The sequence below is a fragment of the Balaenoptera borealis genome, assembly GCF_965194805.1.
Source record: "Balaenoptera borealis genome assembly, chromosome: 5".
NCBI classification, from domain to species: domain Eukaryota; kingdom Metazoa; phylum Chordata; class Mammalia; order Artiodactyla; family Balaenopteridae; genus Balaenoptera; species Balaenoptera borealis.
Window position 1 is genome coordinate 72,054,246 of NC_138862.1, and position 23,016 is coordinate 72,077,261.

The 23,016-nt window shown below is 40.4% G+C and overlaps 1 protein-coding gene and 1 long non-coding RNA gene across 5 annotated transcripts; one reads left to right on the forward strand and one right to left on the reverse strand.

Moving 5' to 3' along the window:
* Positions 1–53: 53 nt before the first annotated feature.
* On the forward strand, positions 54–1,076 carry LOC309629400. Its single transcript, XR_014245054.1, has 2 exons — positions 54–190; positions 799–1,076. It is a non-coding gene; the product is annotated as an uncharacterized lncRNA (long non-coding RNA).
* A 902-nt stretch (positions 1,077–1,978) lies between these two features.
* On the reverse strand, positions 1,979–14,629 carry TM4SF19 (transmembrane 4 L six family member 19). Of its 4 annotated transcripts, XM_082393390.1 has the most exons (9): positions 14,330–14,523; positions 12,920–13,019; positions 11,505–11,586; positions 10,677–10,784; positions 8,409–8,610; positions 7,925–8,002; positions 5,791–5,960; positions 5,356–5,539; positions 1,979–2,115 (listed from the first exon to the last, which is right to left on the reverse strand). In XM_082393390.1, the coding sequence occupies exons 5-8, from the start codon at positions 8,586–8,588 to the stop codon at positions 5,359–5,361; spliced, it is 609 nt and encodes a 202-aa protein (XP_082249516.1). In that variant the 5' UTR covers positions 8,589–8,610; positions 10,677–10,784; positions 11,505–11,586; positions 12,920–13,019; positions 14,330–14,523; the 3' UTR covers positions 1,979–2,115; positions 5,356–5,358. The 4 variants fall into 4 exon arrangements, with proteins under 4 accessions (XP_082249516.1, XP_082249517.1, XP_082249514.1 ...); XM_082393391.1 differs by lacking the exons at positions 10,677–10,784; positions 11,505–11,586 and having other exon boundaries at positions 14,330–14,524; XM_082393388.1 differs by lacking the exons at positions 10,677–10,784; positions 11,505–11,586; positions 12,920–13,019 and having other exon boundaries at positions 14,330–14,629.
* Positions 14,630–23,016: the final 8,387 nt, after the last annotated feature.

A 23,016-nucleotide genomic window follows, 5' to 3' on the forward strand; every position in this document is an offset into this window, starting at 1 on the left:
CGCGGCGCCACGGAGCTGGGAAACGGTCGCCAGGGCGACAGCGCCGCCTTTGACCCTACGTGCGGCGGCTGCGCGCTCTGCGCTGTGCGACCCGCCCTTCTTGTGCTTGCACCGCCCTACCCGCGCCTGCGCGCCGGATGCTGGACCAGAACCGGCGGAGCTGCAGTGACCATAACTTCGGCAAAGACTGGTTTGTTTCTGTCCCGTTTACAAAGCACTTCAACACGCGTCAGCCCTTATTAACCGCGCTGCAATCTTAGAAAGTGATACAGAACCTGAAGCCCATAGAGGCCCAAGGATACACAGCTAGTAAGCAGCCGGTGAAACTGAACTGGACCCTGGGGTGAGGGGTGGGGGGGCGGTCCAGTGACAGATCCTGTGTTCTTGGCTTCTTGCTTGTGAAAAAAGCTTTAGTCTCCTAGGCCTTTCCGAGTTATAAAGAAAAGACTCTAGCAGTTAATGTTTAGAAAAATGGAAAAGGAGTCAAGCAAGAAAAGTAATAATAAACAATAGGTCAGCCCTAAAAAGAGTTACAGGATTCCTATCTTCTCCTTGAGGGATATAGGTAACCTTCTGGTGCACATTCTTTTTTTTGATGGTTGTACAACATTGTGATTGTATTTATACCCTTGAACTGTACACTTAAAAGTGGTTAAGATGAAAAATTTTGTCACGTGTATTTTACCACAAATAAAATTGGGGGAAAAAGTACCTAAGGTGATTGATAACCTTTGACTCCTGCTAAGAAAACATTGCCCTCATCCACTGCTGATGCACATTCTTAAATTGTTTTCACAGAAACCAGGACCCCCACCAGATGGAAACTGCTGACTGCAAATGCTAGACCATAGACTGGCTGGAGCCAGAGATTCGATGATTGAGATTCCTGAAACTTCACCCAGTTACCTCACCACTAACCAATCAGAAGAATGTCCAGGAGCTGATCACACACCCTGGGACCCTCACCCCTAATGTTGCACTGAAAGCCATTGGGGAATATGAGTCTTTTGAACACTAGCTGCCCATCCTCCTTGTTTGTCACCCTGCAATAAACGCTGTACTTTCCTTCACCACAACCCAGCATCAGTAGATTAGCATTCTGCAATATTGGCAGAATTGATCAGTTGCAAAAAGAGACCATATGGCTCTCAAAATCTGAAATATTATCTGGCCAGGCAAAACTATATATATAAAAAAAAAGATAACTAAGTGAAAAAATATATTATCTGGGCCTTTACAGAAAAAGTTTGCAGTGTCCTGCTCTAATCCATAACTGCCAACCTGCAGTTCCCCCAGCCTCACCACACTCCTGCTCCAGGGCAAAAGTCAGGAAGGAGCAGACTTAGGATGCCTTTCCTGCTTATGAGCACCAGTCCTGGTCCTGTTTTAGAAAGCTGTATTATTCTGCCAGCTTCAAAAACTAGGAAGAAATTCCCCCAACATGCATCCTGAACAAATATCCCAAAACAGGAGAGAGGGAGGTGCTCTGCTTTCCACATTCCACACTGAAGGAGCTGTGGCATCACAGTTCTCCACCCACACCATCCTGTGTCTCCCCTTTTGAGCCTCTATTTCCTCTGCTGGGAAAATGCTTCCTTCCCTCTTTGCTGGGGTAACCATTTCAAGAATCAGTTCAGACATGACTGATGCCTTCCTTCATCTCTCACAGATCCTCTCCTTAGAGGTTCCTGGTTCCTTCAAGCTCTCATTACATCCTGGGTTGACCTCTAACATGGTCCCTACCATATGACATTCAAATTATTAGTAGATGAGTTTCCCTAATATGACCATGAGCTCTTCAATGACAGGGCAGGGCCCAAGGGCAAGGACCATGTCTCAGTCATTTTTGAATTCACAGCATGCATGGCAGTGCCGAGCACACAGTGGACACTCAGTATATACCACTTATTGAACTGCACTGAACACTGGTGGATTAGTCAGCTCAGGCTGCCATAACAAAATACCACAGACCGGGTGGCTTAAACAATGGAAATTTATTTTCTGGAGGCTGGAAATCCACGATCGAGGTGCCAACAAGGTTGGTTTCTACTGAGGCCTCTCTCCTTGGCTTGCAGATGGCTACCTTCTGGCTGTGTCTTCACATGGCCTTTTCCTCTGGGCTCCCGTGGAGAGACAGATCTGGTATATCATCCACTTTCTTTTTCCCCACATCTCTTTAGCATATACTAAATTCTCACAAGTATTTAGTTCTATCTCTGGGCTCCCTAGTCTGATGCGTAAATTTGTCCATTTAATGTACTACACTGTTTGAATTATTGTAGTTTTATATTAGCTTTTAATATCTAGTAGAGTTAGTCCCACCTCACTGCCTTCTTCAGAAGTTTCCTGGCTGTCCAAGTTTGTTCATTTTTCATGTGAACTTTAAAACCAGCTTATTCCATATCCTCTTCCACCAAATCTCGGTGATTTTATTCATCATGTTAAATTTATAGATTAGTTTAAGGGCATTTATATTTTATGATGTTAAGTCTTCCTATCCAAGTTCATGGCATGCCTTTATATTTGTTCAAGTTTATTTTGTATCCTTTAGTAATATTTTAGTTTTCTTCAATAGGTATTTCACATTCTTGTTTTGTTGGTAACTAGGTTTTTTTTTTCCTCTTTTGTTTCTAATGTAAATGGGAGTTCCCCATCTCCATACCTGTTAACTGCTTGTTGTTTGTATACATGAAGATTTCTGATTCTGTATATTTATTTTGTACCCAGACATTGTATGAAATTCTCTTATTGTTTGTAATATAATTTCTTTGGGTGCTCTAGATGTGTAATCATATTGTCTGAATATAATGATAACTTTACCTTCTTTCCTATTTTATATCTGTTAATTTCCTTTTGAATACTTGCTTGGGCTAATACCTCAAGAACAATATTAAATGATAGTGACAATAGTGTCATCATCTTATTTGCAACTTTAATGAGATTGTTTCTAGTATTCATTAAGCATGATGCTGACTTTTGAGTTGAGACAGATACGTTGTATTATGATAAGGAAGGACCTGTCTTTTCTCGTTTTCTTAAGTTTTATTAAGAATATATGTTGAATTTTATCAAATGCCTTTTCAGCATTTATGAAGAAAATCATTAGGATTTTTTCCTCCTTAAATCTATTAATATAGGCGACTAAACTTTCTGAAACTTAATCATGCTTTTATGCTGGAAATATACAATGTCATTTTTTTAGGTATAATTGACATATAACATTAGATTTATTTCAGGTGTACAATATAATGATTTGATTTTTGTATATATTGCAAAATGATCACCACAATAAGTCTCATTAACATCTGGCACCATACATTAGTTACAAAAAAATTTCTTTTTCTTGTGAAAAGGACTTTTAAGATCTATTCTCTTAGCAACTTTTAAGTATGCAATACAGTACTATTAACTATAGTCACCTTGTTGTACATTATATCCCCATGACTTAACTATTTTATAAGTGGAAGTTTGTACCTTTGACTCCCTTCACCCATTTCTCTCACTCCCCAGCCCCAGCTCTGGCAACCACTAGTCTGTCACTGTATCTATGAACTTGGTTTTGTTGCTATTGTTGTTTTAAATTCCACATGTAAGTGATATCATATGGTATTTGGCTTTCTCTGACTTATTTCACTTAGCATAATACCCTCTAGGTCCATCCATGTTGTCACAAATGGCAAGATTTCATTTTTCTTATGGCTGAAGAGTATTCCATTGTGTGTGTGAGTGTGTGTGTGTGTGTACCATATCTTCTTTATCCATTAATCCATTGATGGACACTTGGGTTGTTTCCATGTCTTGGCTATTGAAAATAATGCTACAATGAACATGAGGGTGCAGATATCTTTTTGAACTAGTGTTTTTGTTTGCTTCAAATAAATACCTAGAAGTAGAATTGCCGGATCATATGGTAGTTCTTTTTTAATTTTTTGAGGAACCTCCATACTGCTTGCCATACTGGTTGCACCAGTTTACATTCCCACCAACAGGGCACAAGGGTTCCTTTTTCTCCATATCCTCACCAACATTTGTTATTTCTTTCCTTTTTGATAATAGCCATTCTAACAAGTATAAGGTGATATCTCATTATGGTTTGGATTTGCATTTCCCTGATGATTAGTGATATTAAGCATCTTTTCATGTACTTGTTGTCTCATCCTCTTCTCATAAGGATGCCAGTCTTATTTGATTAGTGTCCCACTCTTATGACCCCATCTAACCTTAATTAGCTTCTTAAAGGTCCTATCTCCAAAGTCACATTGAGGGCTAGGGCTTCAACCTATGAATTTTGGGAGCACATAATTCAGTCCATTAAGCTAGTGAACTTGAATTTAGAAAGTAGGGGGTCAGGTATTGACTTTACCTGAACCTAATTGACTGCTTTTGGGCAGCAAGTCCATTATCCTCTAGGAGCCTCAACTTCATCTGTAACATGTGGCCAATTTTATGGGGCTTTTGAGAGGCTGAAATGAGATCATGGCTGGAGGACATTTTATGGACTATAAGTTCCTACACAATAATAATGATAATTATTTCTACTAATATATCATCTTGCAGTTTACAATGTGATTTTTTAAAATTAATTTATTTATTTGGCTGCATCAGGTCTTAGTTGCGGCACACGGGATCTTTTTGTTGCAGTGTGCCGGCTCTTCATTGCAGCGCGCGGGCTTCTCTAGTTGTGGTGCACAGGTTCTAGAGAGCGCGGGCTTAGTTGCCCCACGGCATGTAGGATCTTAGTTCCCTGACCAGGGATCAAACCCTTGTCCCCTGCATTAGAAGGCAGATTCTTAACCACTGGAAGTCCCTACAATGTGATTTAAAATGCATTGTATCATTCAACATAACATGCAAGGAATTATTATTGTTATTATTACTACATGACTACCTAAAAGGGAAATTTGTTTAAAACTCATACCCACTCTTGCAGAAAAGATTCAAGGCAGCTCATGATGAAAACACTCATATTTAAGAGGGAATTACCAGGACTTCCTTGGTGGCGCAGTGGTTAAGAATCTGCCTGCCAATGCAGGGGACACGGGTTCAAGCCCTGGTCCAGGAAGATCCCACATGACGCGTGACAGCTAAGCCCATGTGCCACAACTACTGAGTCTGCGCTCTAGAGCCCGCGAGCCACAACTACTGAGCCCACGTGCCACAACTACTGAAGCCCGCACGCCTAGAGCCCATGCTCCACACCAAGAGAAGCCACCGCAGTGAGAAGCCCACACACCGCAACAAAGAGTAGCCCCCACTCGCCACAACTACAGAAAGCCTGCGCGGCAATAAAGACTCAACTCAGCCAAAAACAAATTAATTAATTAATTAATTAATTTTTAAAATAGAGGGCGTTACCTGTTACTTCTCACAGAGGCTGCAGAAAAGGCCCAGGAAGCTGTTGATGAAATGAATGACCACCAGGAGAATCTGGAGGAGGCTGATGCACAGAAGGGTGGAGAAGAAGCACACGTGCCAAATGACAGCTTTAGAAGGCTCCAGGCAGACAGAGTTCCAGAGTGAATGGTCATACAAATAATTCCTATCCCCAAAAATAAGGAGACCAGGGGTTGGAATAAGTAAGAAAATCCCAGCAACCTTGTTAGAAACCCGGGTTCTCCCTCAGCTCTGGTCGTAGGACTAGACTTTTGAGGGTGACTATTGTTGTATTTGCAATTTTCTGAGCATCAGAGAAGCAAGATGCTAGAACGCATGACTAAAAGGAGTTTGTAGTCCATTTGTGTGTCTTTCTTTCTCTGAAGAGACTGCAAATCCAAGTTTCCATCCATTTACCTGTTATGCAGGTCTTTGAATGGGTAACCATGTTTCCAAGCCTGTGTCTGATTGAACGGTGAAACATCGAACATGCAAAAAGGACCATCTTTCAGGGCTACTCCAGAAGTGATAAAGCAAATCAAGGCTCCAAGAAAAGCCAGGCCACTTGACAGCAGAGCAGTAAGCATCTGCAGAAGGAGAGAAGAAACAGTGAGCCTGAGAGGGGGTCGTGACTTGTGGGCTGATCTGGACAAATCTAACTTCTCTGGTGCTCAGGCCTTCCCCAGTCATGGGGATGATCCTACCCACAGCACCTCCTTTAAAGCATAGCGAAGGTAGGGCTGGCTGATGAGGGGTCACTGGGTAGAGCCAGGAAGGGGTAGGAAAGAAGGAATGGAGAAGGAGGAGACACTGGCACCTGGTCCCAGCAGCAGGTTCAGCCTGATTCAGCAGGCTCTTCAGAGCTTCTCAGCAGATTGGCATCAAAAACTTTGTCACTCTGCAGTCATTCAGTCTCTGGCTTAAAGGGTCAGACTGGTTATCACAAGCCCCCCTCTGACCCTTTTAAAAGAAAGCTGTATTTTTCAAAAGTTCCAAGCTGCCATCCCTGATTCCTCTCTTTCTCAGATCAAGCATGAAAGGAAGGAAGGGAGGAAGAGGGGAAAGAAGGAAGAAAAGGAGGGAGGGAGGGAGGCAGAGACAGAGAGAAATTACAGTCAACTCTGAAATGACTCTAGTTCTGTCATTGTACTTTTCTAGTCTGTGCACCACTCATTTCCTTCCCAAAAGATAGCAATGTGTTTATTTCCTTGGCAGGATTCTAACTTCCAGATTGGTTTCTTTCTCAGGATGCTAGATTTTTTTTTCTCCTTCCCCCAAAACACATATTTTAAAATTTTAAATAAAACATATATATATATGTGTGTGTGTGTGTGTGTATGTGTGTATATATATATATATATATATATATATACACAGTTTTTATACAGAATCAGAGTCATTTTCCCACTGATGTCAAACTGGTTTAGAACTCGAGAGGGGCCGCAGAAAGCTGTGTAGTAAGTTTTGACTCTAAGTTAAAAGATTCAAGATGAATTAGTCTGACATAAGCCTAGGACAGAGGTTCTCAAAATGTGGTCCCTGTCCCAGCAACATCACATCACCTGGAAACTTGTTAGAAATGTAAATTTCCCCCCCCTCCCCATTTTGCTCCACCCCAGACCTACAGAGTCAGAAACTCTGGGGGTGGGGTCCAGCAATCTGTGTTTTAACAAACACTGCAGGGATTCTGATGCACACATTCAAGTCTGAGAACCACTTGCCTAGGGGAAAACCAGACATGACTGAGAACAGATAGTGAATGAAATGTGTGGGTGTTTATATTTAATTCTTTAACATATAATTCTGAATCAGCAGGGTTCCCACCCAACATGTGGGCTGTAGATATCAAAGCAGGATGCAGAGTTACTGTAAAAAGACCACAAATTCATGTGTCTGAGACTGAATGAGCAATATATCTTATACATTTATGTACTGAGATTTTTCAAATATATATATAGATGTTGCTGTAATTAATAAAGTGCAAATTTATTCTGGGCCTCAGCTTCATTACCTGTAAAATGGAGAGGTTAGACTAGAATCTAGTCATCAGATGTTCTCTGGAGAATCTTTCAGCTCCAAGAAAAATTAAGAAAAATAGCCAGGAAATTTTCTATCAATGACACATGACTACAATGTACATAACTCATGTCCATATTGTTCAATAAGCTAAAACTAATAAGAACAGTTCATGTATAGCTGAATCGCATTGCTATATAGCAGAAATTAACAGGACATTGTAAACTATACATCAATAAAATAAAAAAATATAAAAGAACAATTCCTCACATGTGTGTAGGCATTTATGGTTCATTAAGCACTTCCTCCCTGGACTTGATCCTGTTAACTTTCATTTTACAGAAGGATCTGAGATTCAGAAAACTTGCCCAAAAGCTTAGGGTTTTTAGACCCTTAGAGAGGTACGGTCAGGACCTGACTTCAAAGCCCAAGACTTCAAAGCCCAAGACTGAAATTGTCTCTTTATCACTCTGCCTCTAAAGTAATAGAATGTGGGGACATTCTAGGTATTAGAAGAGTGGAATCGGGTGCTTACACTTCGGCAGGGCCCACCCTTACTGAAGCAGCCATATCTCCAGCCCGTCAAGGAGATGAGGGTAGCTGCAGTGAGAACCTGGGGGAAGAGGGAAGAGTGTTAAAAAGAGATTGGGTAATTTACATCTCTAGCTGCCACCTGTGGCTGTTGAAATAGAGTGGTTAGACATCTCACATGGACTTAATTACCCTACCTTTCCCAGAGGGCTTGGCGTAGACTGTGGGGACCCAGTTTTGGATGACTAGCCTGATGTGACTCTATGGATGGCAACGTTCACACCAAGCCTGCCTAGTCCAAAATTCAGCAACATTTGACCAGTCTTCCTAGAGTCTTCTATCCCTTGGAACTGCTATAGACCCCACAGTCAGCTTATTAGTTCAAGCTTTTTTTCAAGGAATCAAAACACTCCCCCAACCCCCACCTCGCTGCTCCACCCCTAAGGGGCACTTTGGGAGTTCACACCCAGGGAACCCCAGACACTTACCATGAGGCCTCCTCCCCAGAGCCCAGAGCCCAGCATGGCATGCCTGCCAATGAGGCCCCTCAACAGGTAGGTCACATCCCAGTTAGGAAAGAGGAGCACTGTGTTGGCCGCAGCAGCAAACAGGGCTGTAGTCCCGAGGCTCAGCCCCAGTATTTGGGAGCAGGTCCGTGAGCATGCCATCACACAGAGAGAGGACAGTGTCCTGGAACCAATGGAAAGAGGGTCATGGTAGCTCTGTTACTGGGAGCTGGTGGGTAGGGGAAACCCCAGGAGCATAGGGTGGGGAGGGGGAAATAGACCAGAGGCACTGTCACCTCCTAGGGTCAGATCAAGAAGAGCCAAGGAACTTGCTTAAAAACTCTGCATATTATAAATATTTCCCAATGGATAGGATTTAGTTGCTCCATTTTCTGCCAGCTCCCACTCACACGCACACACACACACACACGCACACACACACACACACTCCTCATCCCATCATAATTTGCTTGTACCTCTATTAAAGCCAGTGATTATTTCTACTTGATACAGAAAAACAAAATTTTAAAGGTGTCATCCTCTTGCTTTAAAACACATCATTTTAAAGATGTCTGCTGTTACCACTTCCATTCAACATTGTACAGGAGGTCCTTTCCAGTGCAATAAGAAAATAAAAAGCAGCAAAAGCCACAGGTATGAAAGAAAGAAGTAAGAATATCATTATTCACAGTAACATGATTATCTGTGTAGAAAATTGTAAGGAATCTATCAAAAAGTTAATAGGTGAGTTTAGCAAGGTTACCAAATAAAAAATTAAATATACAAAAATTCTATTGTATTTCTATATATAAACAATGATAAATTATAAAAGTTAAAAAACAATATCATTTACAATAGCATAAAAATAGAAAATACTTATGGATAAATTTAACAAAATCTGTGCAAGACCTGTACACTAAAATTTATAAAACATTACTGAGAAAAATTAAAGAAGACCCAAATAAATGGAGAGATGTACCATGTTGATGAATCAAAAGGCTCAATATCAGTGCAATCTCAGTCAAAATCCTAGCAGCGTTCTGTCGTAGAAACTGACAAGCTGAATCTAAATTTACATGGAAATGCAAAAGACCTAGATTTTTCAAAACAATTTGGAAAAGAAGACCAAAGTTGGAGGGCTTACATCATGTGATGTTAAGACATTATAAAGCTACAGTAATCAAGACAGCGAAGTAATGGTGTATACAGACATGCAGACCACTGGAACAGACTAGAGAATTCAGAAATAGAGCTATACAAATAGGATCAAATGATTTTTGAAAAAGATGGTATTTTAGTGGGAAAAGGAGAGTTTCTTCAACAAATGATGCTGGAACAATCCATATGCAAAACAAAAATGTATACTTTGCCTATTACTGCAAACACTATTCAATAATTAACTTGAAATGGACCATGGATCTAAACCTAATAAAAATTTTACAAGAAAACAACAGAGAAAATCATTGGGATTTTCGGTTAGATAAAGATTTATTATATAGAACACAAAGTACAACCTATAAAAAGTGATGAACTAAACTACTTCAAAATTAAAATATTGCTCTTCAAAAGACACCGTTAAGGAAATGAAGAGACAAAACACAGGCTGGGAGTAAATATTCACAATATATATTTTGTAAATATGTATGTGAATGTGACCACATATACATCTGACAAAGGATTTGTATCTAGAATACATAAAGAATTCTTAAGACTCTACCATAAGAAGACAAACAACTGAGGGACTTCACTGGCAGTGCAGCAGTTAAGACTCCACAATCCCAGTGCAGGGGGCCCAGGTTCAATCCCTGGTCAGGGAACTAGATCTCACATGCATGCTGCAACTAAGGAGCCTGCAAGCTGTGACTAAGGAGCACGCCTGCCGCAACTAAGACCCAGCGCAACCAAATAAATAAAATAATGTAAAAAAAAAAAGAAGGCAAACGATGGTTTTTAAAAATGGGAAAACGATGTGAACAGACACTTCATTTCATCTCACAAAAGAAAAGCTATATGGATGACAACTAAGAACATGAAAAGACACTCAACATCATTAACATAGGGGAGTGCAAATTAAAACCAAAATAAGATCCTACTACGTACCCACTGGAATTGTTACAGTTAAAAAGTTGGACTATGCCAAGTGTTGGTGAGGATGTGGAACAACTAGAAGTCTCATAGATATGTGGTGAGAATGCAAATGGTACAGCCACTTTGGAAATAAGCTTGGCAGTTTCTTAAACAGTCACTTACCAAATGATCAAGTAATTCCACTTCTATATATTTATCCAAGAGACATGAAAACACATGTCCACACAAAGACTAGTACTTGAATGTCCATAGGAGCTTTATTCATAATAACTAAAAATTAGAAACATGGAAACAACCTAAGTGTCCACCAACAGATAAATGAATGAACAAAACATATACATACATATATATATATATATATATATATATATATATATATATATATATGTGCAATGGAATATTATTCAGCCATAAAAAGAATGAAGTTCTGTTACATGCTGCAACATGAATGAAGCACAACAACATTATGCTAAATGAAATAAGCCAGACACTAAAGGACAAATATGTATGATTCTACTTATATGAAATATCCAGAATAGGCAAATTCACAGAAACAGAAAGTAGATTAGAGGTTACTAGGGACTGAGGGGAAGGGGGAATGGGGAGTTATTGTTTAATGTTTACAGAGTTTCTGTTTGGGGGTAATGAAAAAGTTTTGGAAACAGGTAATGGTAATATATAGTTACACAACATTGTGAATGTAATTAATGCCACTGAGTTGTACACTTTAATATAACAAGCTTTAAAATAACAAGCTTTAAGTTATATATATTTTACCACAATAAAAAATCTATTAAAAATGAGAAATACAAAAAAGTGAGAAATAACTCAAATGTTCATCAATAGGTGAATAGATAAACTGTGGTATATCCATACAATGAGTACTACTACTAGGCAATAAAAAACAATAAACTACGGATACGTGCAACAACATGGATGAATCTCAAAATCATGCTAAATGAAAGAAGCCAGAAACAAAAGACTACTCACTGTATGATTCTGTTTATATGAAATTATAAACACTAGAAAAGGCAGAACTAGTGACAGGAAGCAGATCAGTGGTTGTCAGGGGCTGAGAATAGAAGAGGGGATTAATATAAGTACATAAGGAAACTTTTTGATGTGATAAAAATGTTCTATACCTAGATTCTGATGAATATACAACTATATATATATTGACAAAACTCATCAAACTACTCTTAAAATTGGTGAATTTTATTGTATTTTAATTATATATCAATAAAATTGATTACAAATTAAAATGTCATGTCTAGATAGGTTGTAAAATGCCTCCTCCACACCTTTACTTATAGCCGTTTCTCCCTTTTAAATTTTCACTGATCTGTGAACTTTTTCTTTTTTAATATGAATTAGAATAGGACTCGTAATATTTGGGTAGACTCATGTCAATGTGGATCTGAAAAAAATCAGTACCATGACATCCCCAAGAAGTGGTTTGTTGCCACTTTGCAATTCAGTTACATGTCTGGCTCAGCTTAAGGCTCTTGACGCTCCCCTCCTAACACACAGCTTTGCCCATAACCAGAAAATATGTATAGATCAAAGCCGTCACCTCAATCTCTCTTTTACAAATATACATACACCTACATATATAATGAAATATTTCAGAGTTAAAGAATTAAGCATAATGTATATAATATATTTGCTCTTGCTAGTTGTGTGGAATAATTGAACAACACCTATGTAAACACAACTGGTTTACAAAATAGATTCTTACCACTAATACTATTGAAGCCCCAGGTGTGCCCTCTCTATCGTCTTCCTGTACTCCTTCCTGGGAACGACTATCCTAAATTTCGATTTTATCATACATTTTTAAAAACGGTTTTACAATTTATGAACTTAATTTAAAAAAAGACAAACTTGATTAGCCTAGGTTTTTTTTGTTTGTCCAGACTTCAGCTTATATAGAGACTGGTGTTAGACACAGCACTGAGCAGGCCATTTGGTTGGGGCAGGAAAGGGGGTGCTCTTGTCCTGCCCGCCCCTACCCCCTTTCCCCAGCCTCCTCAGCCCTTGGTGACATTTGCTTCCCTAATCTCAGAGCCCAAACTCATCTCAGCTGCTCCTCCCAGCAGGGAACTTTCTGACGCAATTGCTAATATTTTAGTGGGATGAGTTGCCTCCACCGTGTGCCCTCTCCACAGGGTATTTGCTCTCTAAGCCATGTTTCTGAAACGGTGAATAAAATAACTCATCCCTGATGAAAGGAAGTTCGGGTCTCTGTGGAGGGGGGCACACGCTGGAGGAGTTGGGGGTAGGATATGGAGGAAGAGTGGCCCTTACTCCAAGGATACAAGGGGCCTGGAGAGGGGGCACCAGGAATCAGGAGGGTTGGTCTGTCCCTTCCCCTGCCCCCTCCCCCAGGGGCCCACCACAGAGACCTCTTTTCCTGAAGTGTCCTCCAAGCCGGTATGGTACCGGCTGCTTCCTCCACAGGTCCTCAGGGTGAGAAGCCTGCTCCGCTGTCAGCGGGCCGGGCATCTGTATGATAACAACCCCCCCCCAAACAGGTTGTGATGCAGCCTCCCTCCCCAGACCTTCCTGCCATTGAGAGCCGAGCTCTCAGTGTGTGTCCAGGGTGTTAGCAAGTAACGACTTTAACCCACCTGCCTCTCAGATGACTGACATTTTGTCAGGGGCCCAAGAAAGGACTGGTGTGTGGTTGGACATTGAGGCACACTCTAGACCACCGGCTGGAAGAACCTTTTGTTCAGGAATGCCTTCAGCCTCCTTTGAATCATTCCACCTATGAATAAGGCCTGTCTAGACAATAGATCACCGACATGAACCTCCCCACCCCGACAATCTCTTCTTTGGAAATTATTCTTATCAGGAAAGAGTTTTAGAAGGGAAACTAAAAGATATGAACGTGCAGAGGGAAAACTAAGTTGAGCATGGCCTTTGGGATGAGTGGGATTCAGAGAATCCTGGCTGTCCTACTAATCTGCTAAAAGCACTTGCTGTGCTGCTGCATCTAGGAGGGCTGTGGCTCAGTTGGAGTTTCACTTCCTCCCCTTGATTTGTTCCCCTAGAAATCACAACATTCTGAGAAATGCTTCCACAAATGTGAGCCAGGAGATTAGCAAAGAGTTTGGCTAATTTGATATCTGAAGAGACAAGCAGGATCATAAGGTAAAACCTTACAACCAGGCTTTAGGGGGGCCCTGTTCTAACCTGAGATCCTGGCTGGGTGAACAAATCATTACCTAGATGTCTGGGCAACAGTTTAAGTGATCAGCTGAGTCATATAGAGGAAGAGACTTTAAATTCTGTGTGTCTCTCTACCTAACTCATCACCTAGCCAGACCTTTATCATTCTTTCATCAGTTAAATATTTATTGTGACCACTATCTGCCAGGCACTATTCACTCTGGTGAACCAGAGACAGACTCTTCTCTTGAGGAACTTAAAGTCTGGTGGGGACACTAACCAGGCAATGAGCAAGTGTGGAGCATAACGGTCCAGCTGAAGGTGTGATGGAAGCACTGGAGGATTGCCTAATCCTATCTGCAGAAGCAAGGCGGAGCCTCCTGGAAGGAGTGTTGTCCGAGCTAAAACCTGACAACAAGGCATTAGACGGGCAAAGTTGGGAAGGGAAAAGTATTCTAAGCATGTGTAAAGGCCTGAAGTTGATAGACTGAGGCAAAGAGATGTTAAACAAATTTCCTGAAGTCACACAGCTGCTTGTTGGCTGAGCCAGATCTCCTTTGAGTTGGAAGTTTGTGCTCTTAACTGCTAGACCAAACTATTCCCTGGCCATCCCCTCACTGGGCCCTTCCATTTCTGCTTACCTGCATCCGGTGGCAAGAATCAGGATGGGAGAGAAAGAACCTGGAGAAGGGCTCCGTGTTCAGAGTGGGCCTGAACTCCTGTGGCCTCAGCTGGAACTCCTGCAGGTTTGGACGGGAGGCTTCTCTTTCAGGACTCCTACAGAGGGTCAGAGAGGCGCTATTTATATGTGGAAGTCACTCAGGCGTGTGTGTGTGTGTGTGTGGGCATGCATGCCCGCACACTGCTGCCCACAGGCCTGCAACAAAGGAGCTTTCCTCTTCCTGAAGAGCCCTCTCCTGATGACCCACCATCTACTCATTTTCATGTGACCCTAAGAAAGGAACCAGGAAGCATGGCCTCGTGAGCTAAAATGCCATAATGAGTCAGAGGATGCACCCATGAGAAATACCTTATCCTCCTTTCTTTCCCAAGCAGCAGCACTTTTTCACACACTACCAGCCCGTATCTGTTTCGCTCATTGCAGAGTTTGGGCTCTTTGGGAAAACAGCACCAAGCAGGGCAGCCATCATTTTTTCCTTATCATCTTCCTTATTTTGCTCTTAGCTGTGGTCCCTTTAATAGCTTTCTAACTTTTTTGTTCAAGCTCTAGGCCACCATCATCTGTACCACCATTTTAATGATACTGAAATGAGAGTGTCTGCTGTAAGATAAGCCATTGAGCTGGGAACAGAAATACCTTCTAAAATCTGAGCATTCTGTCATCTGGCATTCTGTCATCAAATCATTCTAATTGCCTAACTATGAAATGTTCTAACAGACACTGCAAATAAAATCCTTTTTGCTAAGCTGAGAAGAAAAGAGAGGACTAACCCAGGAGAGGCATCTTGCACCTTATTTAATTCTCAGAATAAACTTGTGAGGTAGGCATTATTTTATAAATGATAAACCAAGGCCCAGATTATTACCGAGGCTCAGTGAACTACCCAAGTTCACATAGCTAATAGGTATTTGTAGCAGAAGTTGAGACCCAGGTCTCTTAGGTGCCAAAGCACCATAGTACTGCCTCCAAAAAGATAGTTGGAATCTGGGTTGGGAAAAAAAAATATCTCAAGCATCAATATGTGGGGCTGTATAGAGTGTAGAGTTAGATGACATAGGATCACTTTCCTTCAACTTCACTCACTGTTACTCTGAGCAAGTCAAATTTCTCTGGGCTATAATCTCTTTAGCTGCATGATGAAGCTAACCTAGTATTTATTTTACTTGCTTTAGGTCTGTTGTAAGGATGTAATGAGATAGTTTGTAAATGTGTTTTATAAGGTGAATAAATGTTTCTTCTTAATATAAAGCTTGTGAGCCCTCGCCTAGTATCCTCTATCAAAATTCAATTCTCTGGGGAGATACAAGAATTCATTTGGGCTCTAAATGATTCCCTTTTACGATGAAAATGAAAACTGGATCCTATTTTTTTTTTTAATTTCATTTTATTTTTTATACAGCAGGTTCTTATTAGTCACCCATTTTATACACATCAGTGTATACATGTCAATCCCAATCGCCCAATTCATCCCACCACCACCACCCTCCCCCCCCCCGCCGCTTTCCCCCCTTGGTGTCCATACGTTTGTTCTCTACATCTGTGTCTCAATTTCTGCCCTGCAAACCAGTTCATCTGTACCATTTATCTAGGTTCCACATATATGCGTTAATATACGATATTTGTTTTTCTCTTTCTGACTTACTTCACTCTATGAAGTATGACAGTCTCCAGATCCATCCACGTCTCTACAAATGACCCAATTTCGTTCCTTTTTATGACTGAGTAATATTCCATTGTATATATGTACCACAACTTCTTTATCCATTCATCTGTCGATGGGCATTTAGGTTGCTTCCATGACCTGGCTATTGTAAATAGTGCTGCAATGAACATTGGGGTGCATGTGTCTTTTTGAATTACAGTTTTCTCTGGGTATATGCCCAGTAGTGGGTCATATGGTAATTCTATATTTAGTTTTTTAAGGAACCTCCATACTGTTCTCTATAGTGGCTGTATCAATTTACATTCCCACCAACAGTGCAAGAGGGTTCCCTTTTCTCCACACCCTCTCCAGCATTTGTTGTTTGTAGATTTTCTGATGCTGCCCATTCTAACTGGTGTGAGGTGATACCTCATTGTACTGGATCCTATTTAATGAACTTTTCAATAGTGGTTTATCAGCTTTTGTGTCAGGAACATATACATCTGCATACATAGAAATTTCACACATAGAAAGCAGCTCACATACAGTTTAAAAGAATATTAATAACATAATTATTCCTTCTCATATATATGCATCAAGGGTTTTCTCAGTATTGTTTGCATCATTAGTAAAATCTCTGTGCACAGAGATGATGTGTGTTACTCCATCCAGTGCATGAATTAATTCATTAATCAAGTGATTCCTGAATTCCTACCATGTTCTAAGCTCTATGCTAGATTCTGAGTCTACAGAGCAGAATAAGATACAGCAGCCTCTACCCTCAAGGATCTCACAGTTGTGGGGAAGAGGCATATAAACAGCATAGGTAAATAAAAATGCAGTGGGAAGTGGGCAAAGATTTTTTTAAACAAGACACAAAAAGCAGGGACCATAAAGAAAAAGATTGATAAATGGAACTTAAAATCAAGAACCACTCTTCATCAAAAGACATTGAGAGTGAAAAAGCAAACTATAGACAGGAGAAAACATTCATAATACATATATCTGACAAGTGTCTCATGCCTGGAATTATGAATGCCTACAAACCAGTGAAGAAGAAGACAAAGAACCAGTAAAAACTGGGCAAAACAACTTGAGCAGTCACTTCTCAAATGGTCAATAAGTATATGAAAAGCTCTAACTCGTCATGAAAATGCAAATTAAAACCACAGTGAGATACTACCAAACACATAACCGAATGGCTTAAATTAAAAATGTTGATGAGGATGGCAGAACCAAGATGGCGGAGTAGAAGGACGTGCTCTCACTCCCTCTTGCGAGAGCACCAGAATCACAACTGGCTGCTGGACAATCATTGACAGGAAGACCCTGGACTTCACCAAGGAGGATACCCCACATCCAAGGACAGAGGAGAAGCCACAGTGAGACGGTAGGAGGGGCGCAATCAGAGTAAAATCTAATCCCATAACTGCTGGGTGGGTGACTCACAGACTGGCGAACACTTATACCACAGAAGTCCACCCACTGGAGTGAAGGTTCTGAGCCCCACGTCAGGCTTCCCAACCTGGCGGTCCGGCAACGGGAGGAGGAATTCCTAGAGAGTCAGACTTTGAAGCCTAGTGGGAATTGATTGCAGGACTTTGACAGGACTGGGGGAAACAGAGACCCCACTCTTGGAGGGCACACACAAAGTAATGTGTGCATCGGGACCCAGGGGAAGGAGCAGTAACCCTGGGGGAGACTGAACCAGACCTACCTGCTGGTGTTGGGGGGTCTCCTGCAGAGGCGGGTGGTGGCTCTGTTTCACCGTGGGGATAAGGACACTGGCAGCAGAGGTTCTGGGAAGTTCTCCTTGGCATGAGCCCTCCCAGAGTCTGCCATTAACCCCACCAAAGAGCACGGGTAGGCTCCAGTGTTGGGTTGCCTCAGGCAAAACAACCAACAGGGAAGGAACCCAGCCCCACCCATCAACAGTCAAGTGGATTAAGGTTTTACTGAGCTCTGACTGCCACAGCAACAGGGAGGGAACCCAGCCCCACCCATCAACACTCAAGTGGATTAAGGTTTTACTGAGCTCTGACCGCCACAGCAACAGTCAGCTCTACCCACCACCAGAGCCTCCCATCAAGCCTCTTAGACAGCCTCAACCACCAGAGGGCAGACAGCAGAAGCAAGAAAAACTACAATCCTGCAGCCTGTGGGCCAAAAACCACAGTTACAGAAAGATAGACAAGATGAAAAGGCAGAGGGCTATGTACCAGATGAAGGAGCAAGAAAAAACCCCAGAAAAACAACTAAATGAAGTGGAGATAGGCAACCTTCCAGAAGAAGAATTCAGAATAATGATAGTGAAGATGATCCAGGACCTCGGAATAAGAATGGAGGCAAAGATTGAGAAGATGCAAGAAATGATTAACAAAGACCTAGAAGAATTAAAGAACAAACAAACAGAGATGACCAATACAATAACTGAAATGAAAACTACACTAGAAGGAATCAATAGCAGAATAACTGAGGCAGAAGAACGGATAAGTGACCTGGAAGACAGAATGGTGGAATTCACTGCTGCGGAACAGACTAAAGAAAAAAGAATGAAAAGAAATGAAGACAGCCTAAGAGACCTCTGGGACAACATTAAATGCAACAACATTCGCAGTATAGGGGTCCCAGAAGGTGAAGAGAGAGAGAAAGGACCAGAGAAAATATTTGAAGAGATTATAGTCGAAAACTTCCCTAACATGGGAAACGAAATAGCCACCCAAGTCCAGGAAGCGCAGAGAGTCCCATACAGGATAAACCCAAGGAGAAACATGCCGAGAAACATAGTAATCAAAGTGGCAAAAATTAAAGACAAAGAAAAATTATTGAAAGCAGCAAGGGAAAAACGACAAATAACATACAAGGGAACTCCCATAAGGTTAACAGCTGATTTCTCAGCAGAAACTCTGCAAGCCAGAAGGGAGTGGCATGATATACTTAAAGTGATGAAAGGGAAGAACCTACAACCAAGATTACTCTACCCGGCAAGGATCTCATTTAGATTTGATGGAGAAATCAAAAGCTTTACAGACAAGCAAAAGCTAAGAGAATTCAGCACCACCAAACCAGCTCTACAACAAATGCTAAAGGAACTTCTCTAAGTGGGAAACACAAGAGAAGAAAAGGACCTACAAAAACAAACCCAAAACAATTAAGAAAATGGTCATAGGAACATACATATCGATAATTACCTTAAACGTGAATGGATTAAATGCCCCAACCAAAAGACATAGACTGGCTGAATGGATACAAAAACAAGACCCATATATATGCTGTCGACAAGAGACCCACGTTAGACCTAGGGACACATACAGACTGAAAGTGAGGGGATGGAAAAAGATATTCCATGCAAATGGAAATCAAAAGAAAGCTGGAGTAGCTATACTCATATCAGATAAAATAGACTTTAAAATAAAGAATGTTACAAGAGACAAGGAAGGACACTACATAATGATCCAGAGATCAATCCAAGAAGAAGATATAACAATTATAAATATATATGCACCCAACATAGGAGCACCTCAATACATAAGGCAACTGCTAACAGCTATAAAAGAGGAAATCGACAGTAACACAATAATAGTGGGGGACTTTAACACCTCACTTACACCAATGGACAGATCATCCAAAATGAAAATGAATAAGGAAACAGAAGCTTTAAATGACACAATAAACCAGATAGATTTAATTGATATATATAGGACATTCCATCCAAAAACAGCAGATTACACGTTCTTCTCAAGTGCGCATGGAACATTCTCCAGGATAGATCACATCTTGGGTCACAAATCAAGCCTCAGTAAATTTAAGAAAATTGAAATCATATCAAGCATCTTTTCTGACCACAACGCTATGAGATTAGAAATGAATTACAGGGAAAAAAACGTAAAAAGACAAACACATGGAGGCTAAACAATACGTTACTAAATAACCAAGAGATCACTGAAGAAATCAAAGAGGAAATCAAAAAATACCTAGAGACAAATGACAATGAAAACACGACGACCCAAAACCTATGGGATGCAGTAAAAGCAGTTCTAAGAGGGAAGTTTATAGCCATACAAGCCTACCTCAAGAAACAAGAAAAATCTCAAGTAAACAATCTAACCTTACACCTAAAGAAACTAGAGAAAGAAGAACAAACAAAACCCAAAGTTAGCAGAAGGAAAGAAATCATAAAGATCAGAGCAGAAATAAATGAAATAGAAACAAAGAAAACAATAGCAAAGATCAATAAAACTAAAAGTTGGTTCTTTGAGAAGATAAACAAAATTGATAAGCCATTAGCCAGACTCATCAAGAAAAAGAGGGAGAGGACTCAAATCAATAAAATCAGAAATGAAAAAGGAGAAGTTACAACAGACACCGCAGAAATACAAAGCATCCTAAGAGACTACTACAAGCAACTTTATGCCAATAAAATGGACACCCTGGAAGAAATGGACAAATTTTTAGAAAGGTATAACCTTCCAAGACTGAACCAGGAAGAAACAGAAAATATGAACAGACCAATCACAAGTAATGAAATTGAAACTGTGATTAAAAATCTTCCAACAAACAAAAGTCCAGGACCAGATGGCTTCACAGGTGAATTCTATCAAACATTTAGAGAAGAGCTAACACCCATCCTTCTCAAACTCTTCCAAAAACTTGCAGAGGAAGGAACACTCCCAAACTCATTCTATGAGGCCACCATCACCCTGATACCAAAACCAGACAAAGACACTACAAAAAAAGAAAATTACAGACCAATATCACTGATGAATATAGATGCAAAAATCCTCAACAAAATACTAGCAAACAGAATCCAACAACACATTAAAAGGATCATACACCACGATCAAGTGGGATTTATCCCAGGGATGCAAGGATTCTTCAATATACGCAAATCAATCAGTGTGATACACCATATTAACAAATTGAAGAAGAAAAACCATATGATCATCTCAATAGATGCAGAAAAAGCTTTTGACAAAATTCAACACCCATTTATGATAAAAACTCTCCAGAAAGTGGGCATAGAGGGAACCTACCTCAACATAATAAAGGCCATATATGACAAACCCACAGCAAACATCATTCTCAATGGTGAAAAACTGAAAGCATTTCCTCTAAGATCAGGAACGAGACAAGGATGTCCACTCTCACCACTATTATTCAACATACTTCTGGAAGTCCTAGCCACGGCAATCAGAGAAGAAAAAGAAATAAAAGGAATACAAATTGGAAAAGAAGAAGTAAAACTGTCACTGTTTGCGGATGACATGATACTATACATAGAGAATCCTAAAACTGCCACCAGAAAACTGCTAGAGCTAATTAATGAATATGGTAAAGTTGCAGGATAAAAAATTAATGCACAGAAATCTCTTGCATTCCTATACACTAATGATGAAAAATCTGAAAGAGAAATTATGGCAACACTCCCATTTACTATTGCAACAAAAAGAATATAATACCTAGGAATAAACCTACCTAGGGAGACAAAAGACCTGTATGCAGAAAACTATAAGACACTGATGAAAGAAATTAAAGATGATACCAACAGATGGAGAGATATACCATGTTCTTGGATTGGAAGAATCAACATTGTGAAAATGAGTATACTACCCAAAGCAATCTACAGATTCAATGCAATCCCTATCAAATTACCAATGGCATTTTTTACGGAGCTAGAACAAATCATCTTAAAATTTGTATGGAGACACAAAAGACCCCGAATAGCCAAAGCAGTCTTGAGGGAAAAAAATGGAGCTGGAGGAATCAGACTCCCTGACTTCAGACTATACTACAAAGCTACAGTAATCAAGACAATATGGTACTGGCACAAAAACAGAAACATAGATCAATGGAACAAGATAGAAAGCCCAGAGATTAACCCACGCACCTATGGTCAACTAATCTATGACAAAGGAGGCAAAGATATACAGTGAAGAAAAGACAGTCTCTTCAATAAGTGGTGCTGGGAAAACTGGACAGCTACATGTAAAAGAATGAAATTAGAATACTCCCTAACACCATACACAAAAATAAACTCAAAATGGATTAGAGACCTAAATATAAGACTGGACACTATAAAACTCTTAGAGGAAAACATAGGAAGAACATTCTTTGACATAAATCACAGCAAGATCTTTTTTGATCCACCTCCTAGAGTAATGGAAATAAAAACAAAAATAAACAAGTGGGACCTAATGAAACTTCAAAGCTTTTGCACAGCAAAGGAAACCATAAACAAGACGAAAAGACAACCCTCAGAAGGGGAGAAAATATTTGCAAACGAATCAACGGACAAAGGATTAATCTCCAAAATATATAAACAGCTCATTCAGCTCAATATTAAAGAAACAAACACCCCAATCCAAAAATGGGCAGAAGACCTAAATAGACATTTCTCCAAAGAAGACATACAGACGGCCACGAAGCACATGGAAAGATGCTCAACATCATTAATTATTAGAGAAATGCAAATCAAAACTACAATGAGGTATCACCTCACTCCTGTTAGAATGGGCATCATCAGAAAATCTACAAACAACAAATGCTGGAGAGGGTGTGGAGAAAAGGGAACCCTCTTGCACTGCTGGTGGGAATGTAAATTGATACAGCCACTATGGAGAACAATATGGAGGTTCCTTAAAAAACTAAAAATAGAATTACCATATGACCCAGCAATCCCACTACTGGGCATATACCCAGAGAAAACCGTAATTCAGAAAGACACATGCACCCGAATGTTCATTGCATCACTATTTACAATAGCCAGGTCATGGAAGCAACCTAAATGCCCATCAACAGACGAATGGATAAAGAAGATGTGGTACATATATACAATGGAATATTACTCAGCCATAAAAAGGAACGAAATTGAGTCATTTGTTGAGACGTGGATGGATCTAGAGACTGTCATACAGCGTGAAGTCAGAAAGAGAAAAACAAATATCGTATATTAATGTATGTATGTGGAACCTAGAAAAATGGTACAGATGAGCCAGTTTGCAGGG

Bases quoted from the DNA above. Each gene is read 5' to 3' on its own strand.
- TM4SF19 (XM_082393388.1), bottom strand. From the start codon at position 8,588: ATGGCATGCTCACGGACCTGCTCCCAAATACTGGGGCTGAGCCTCGGG. The intron at 8,003-8,408 runs GTAAGTGTCTGG...CTCTTCCCCCAG, and splicing joins TCTGGGGAGGAGGCCTCATG to GTTCTCACTGCAGCTACCCT. The intron at 5,961-7,924 runs GTAAGCACCCGA...CTCCTTCTGCAG, and splicing joins AGGGTGGGCCCTGCCGAAGT to ATGCTTACTGCTCTGCTGTC.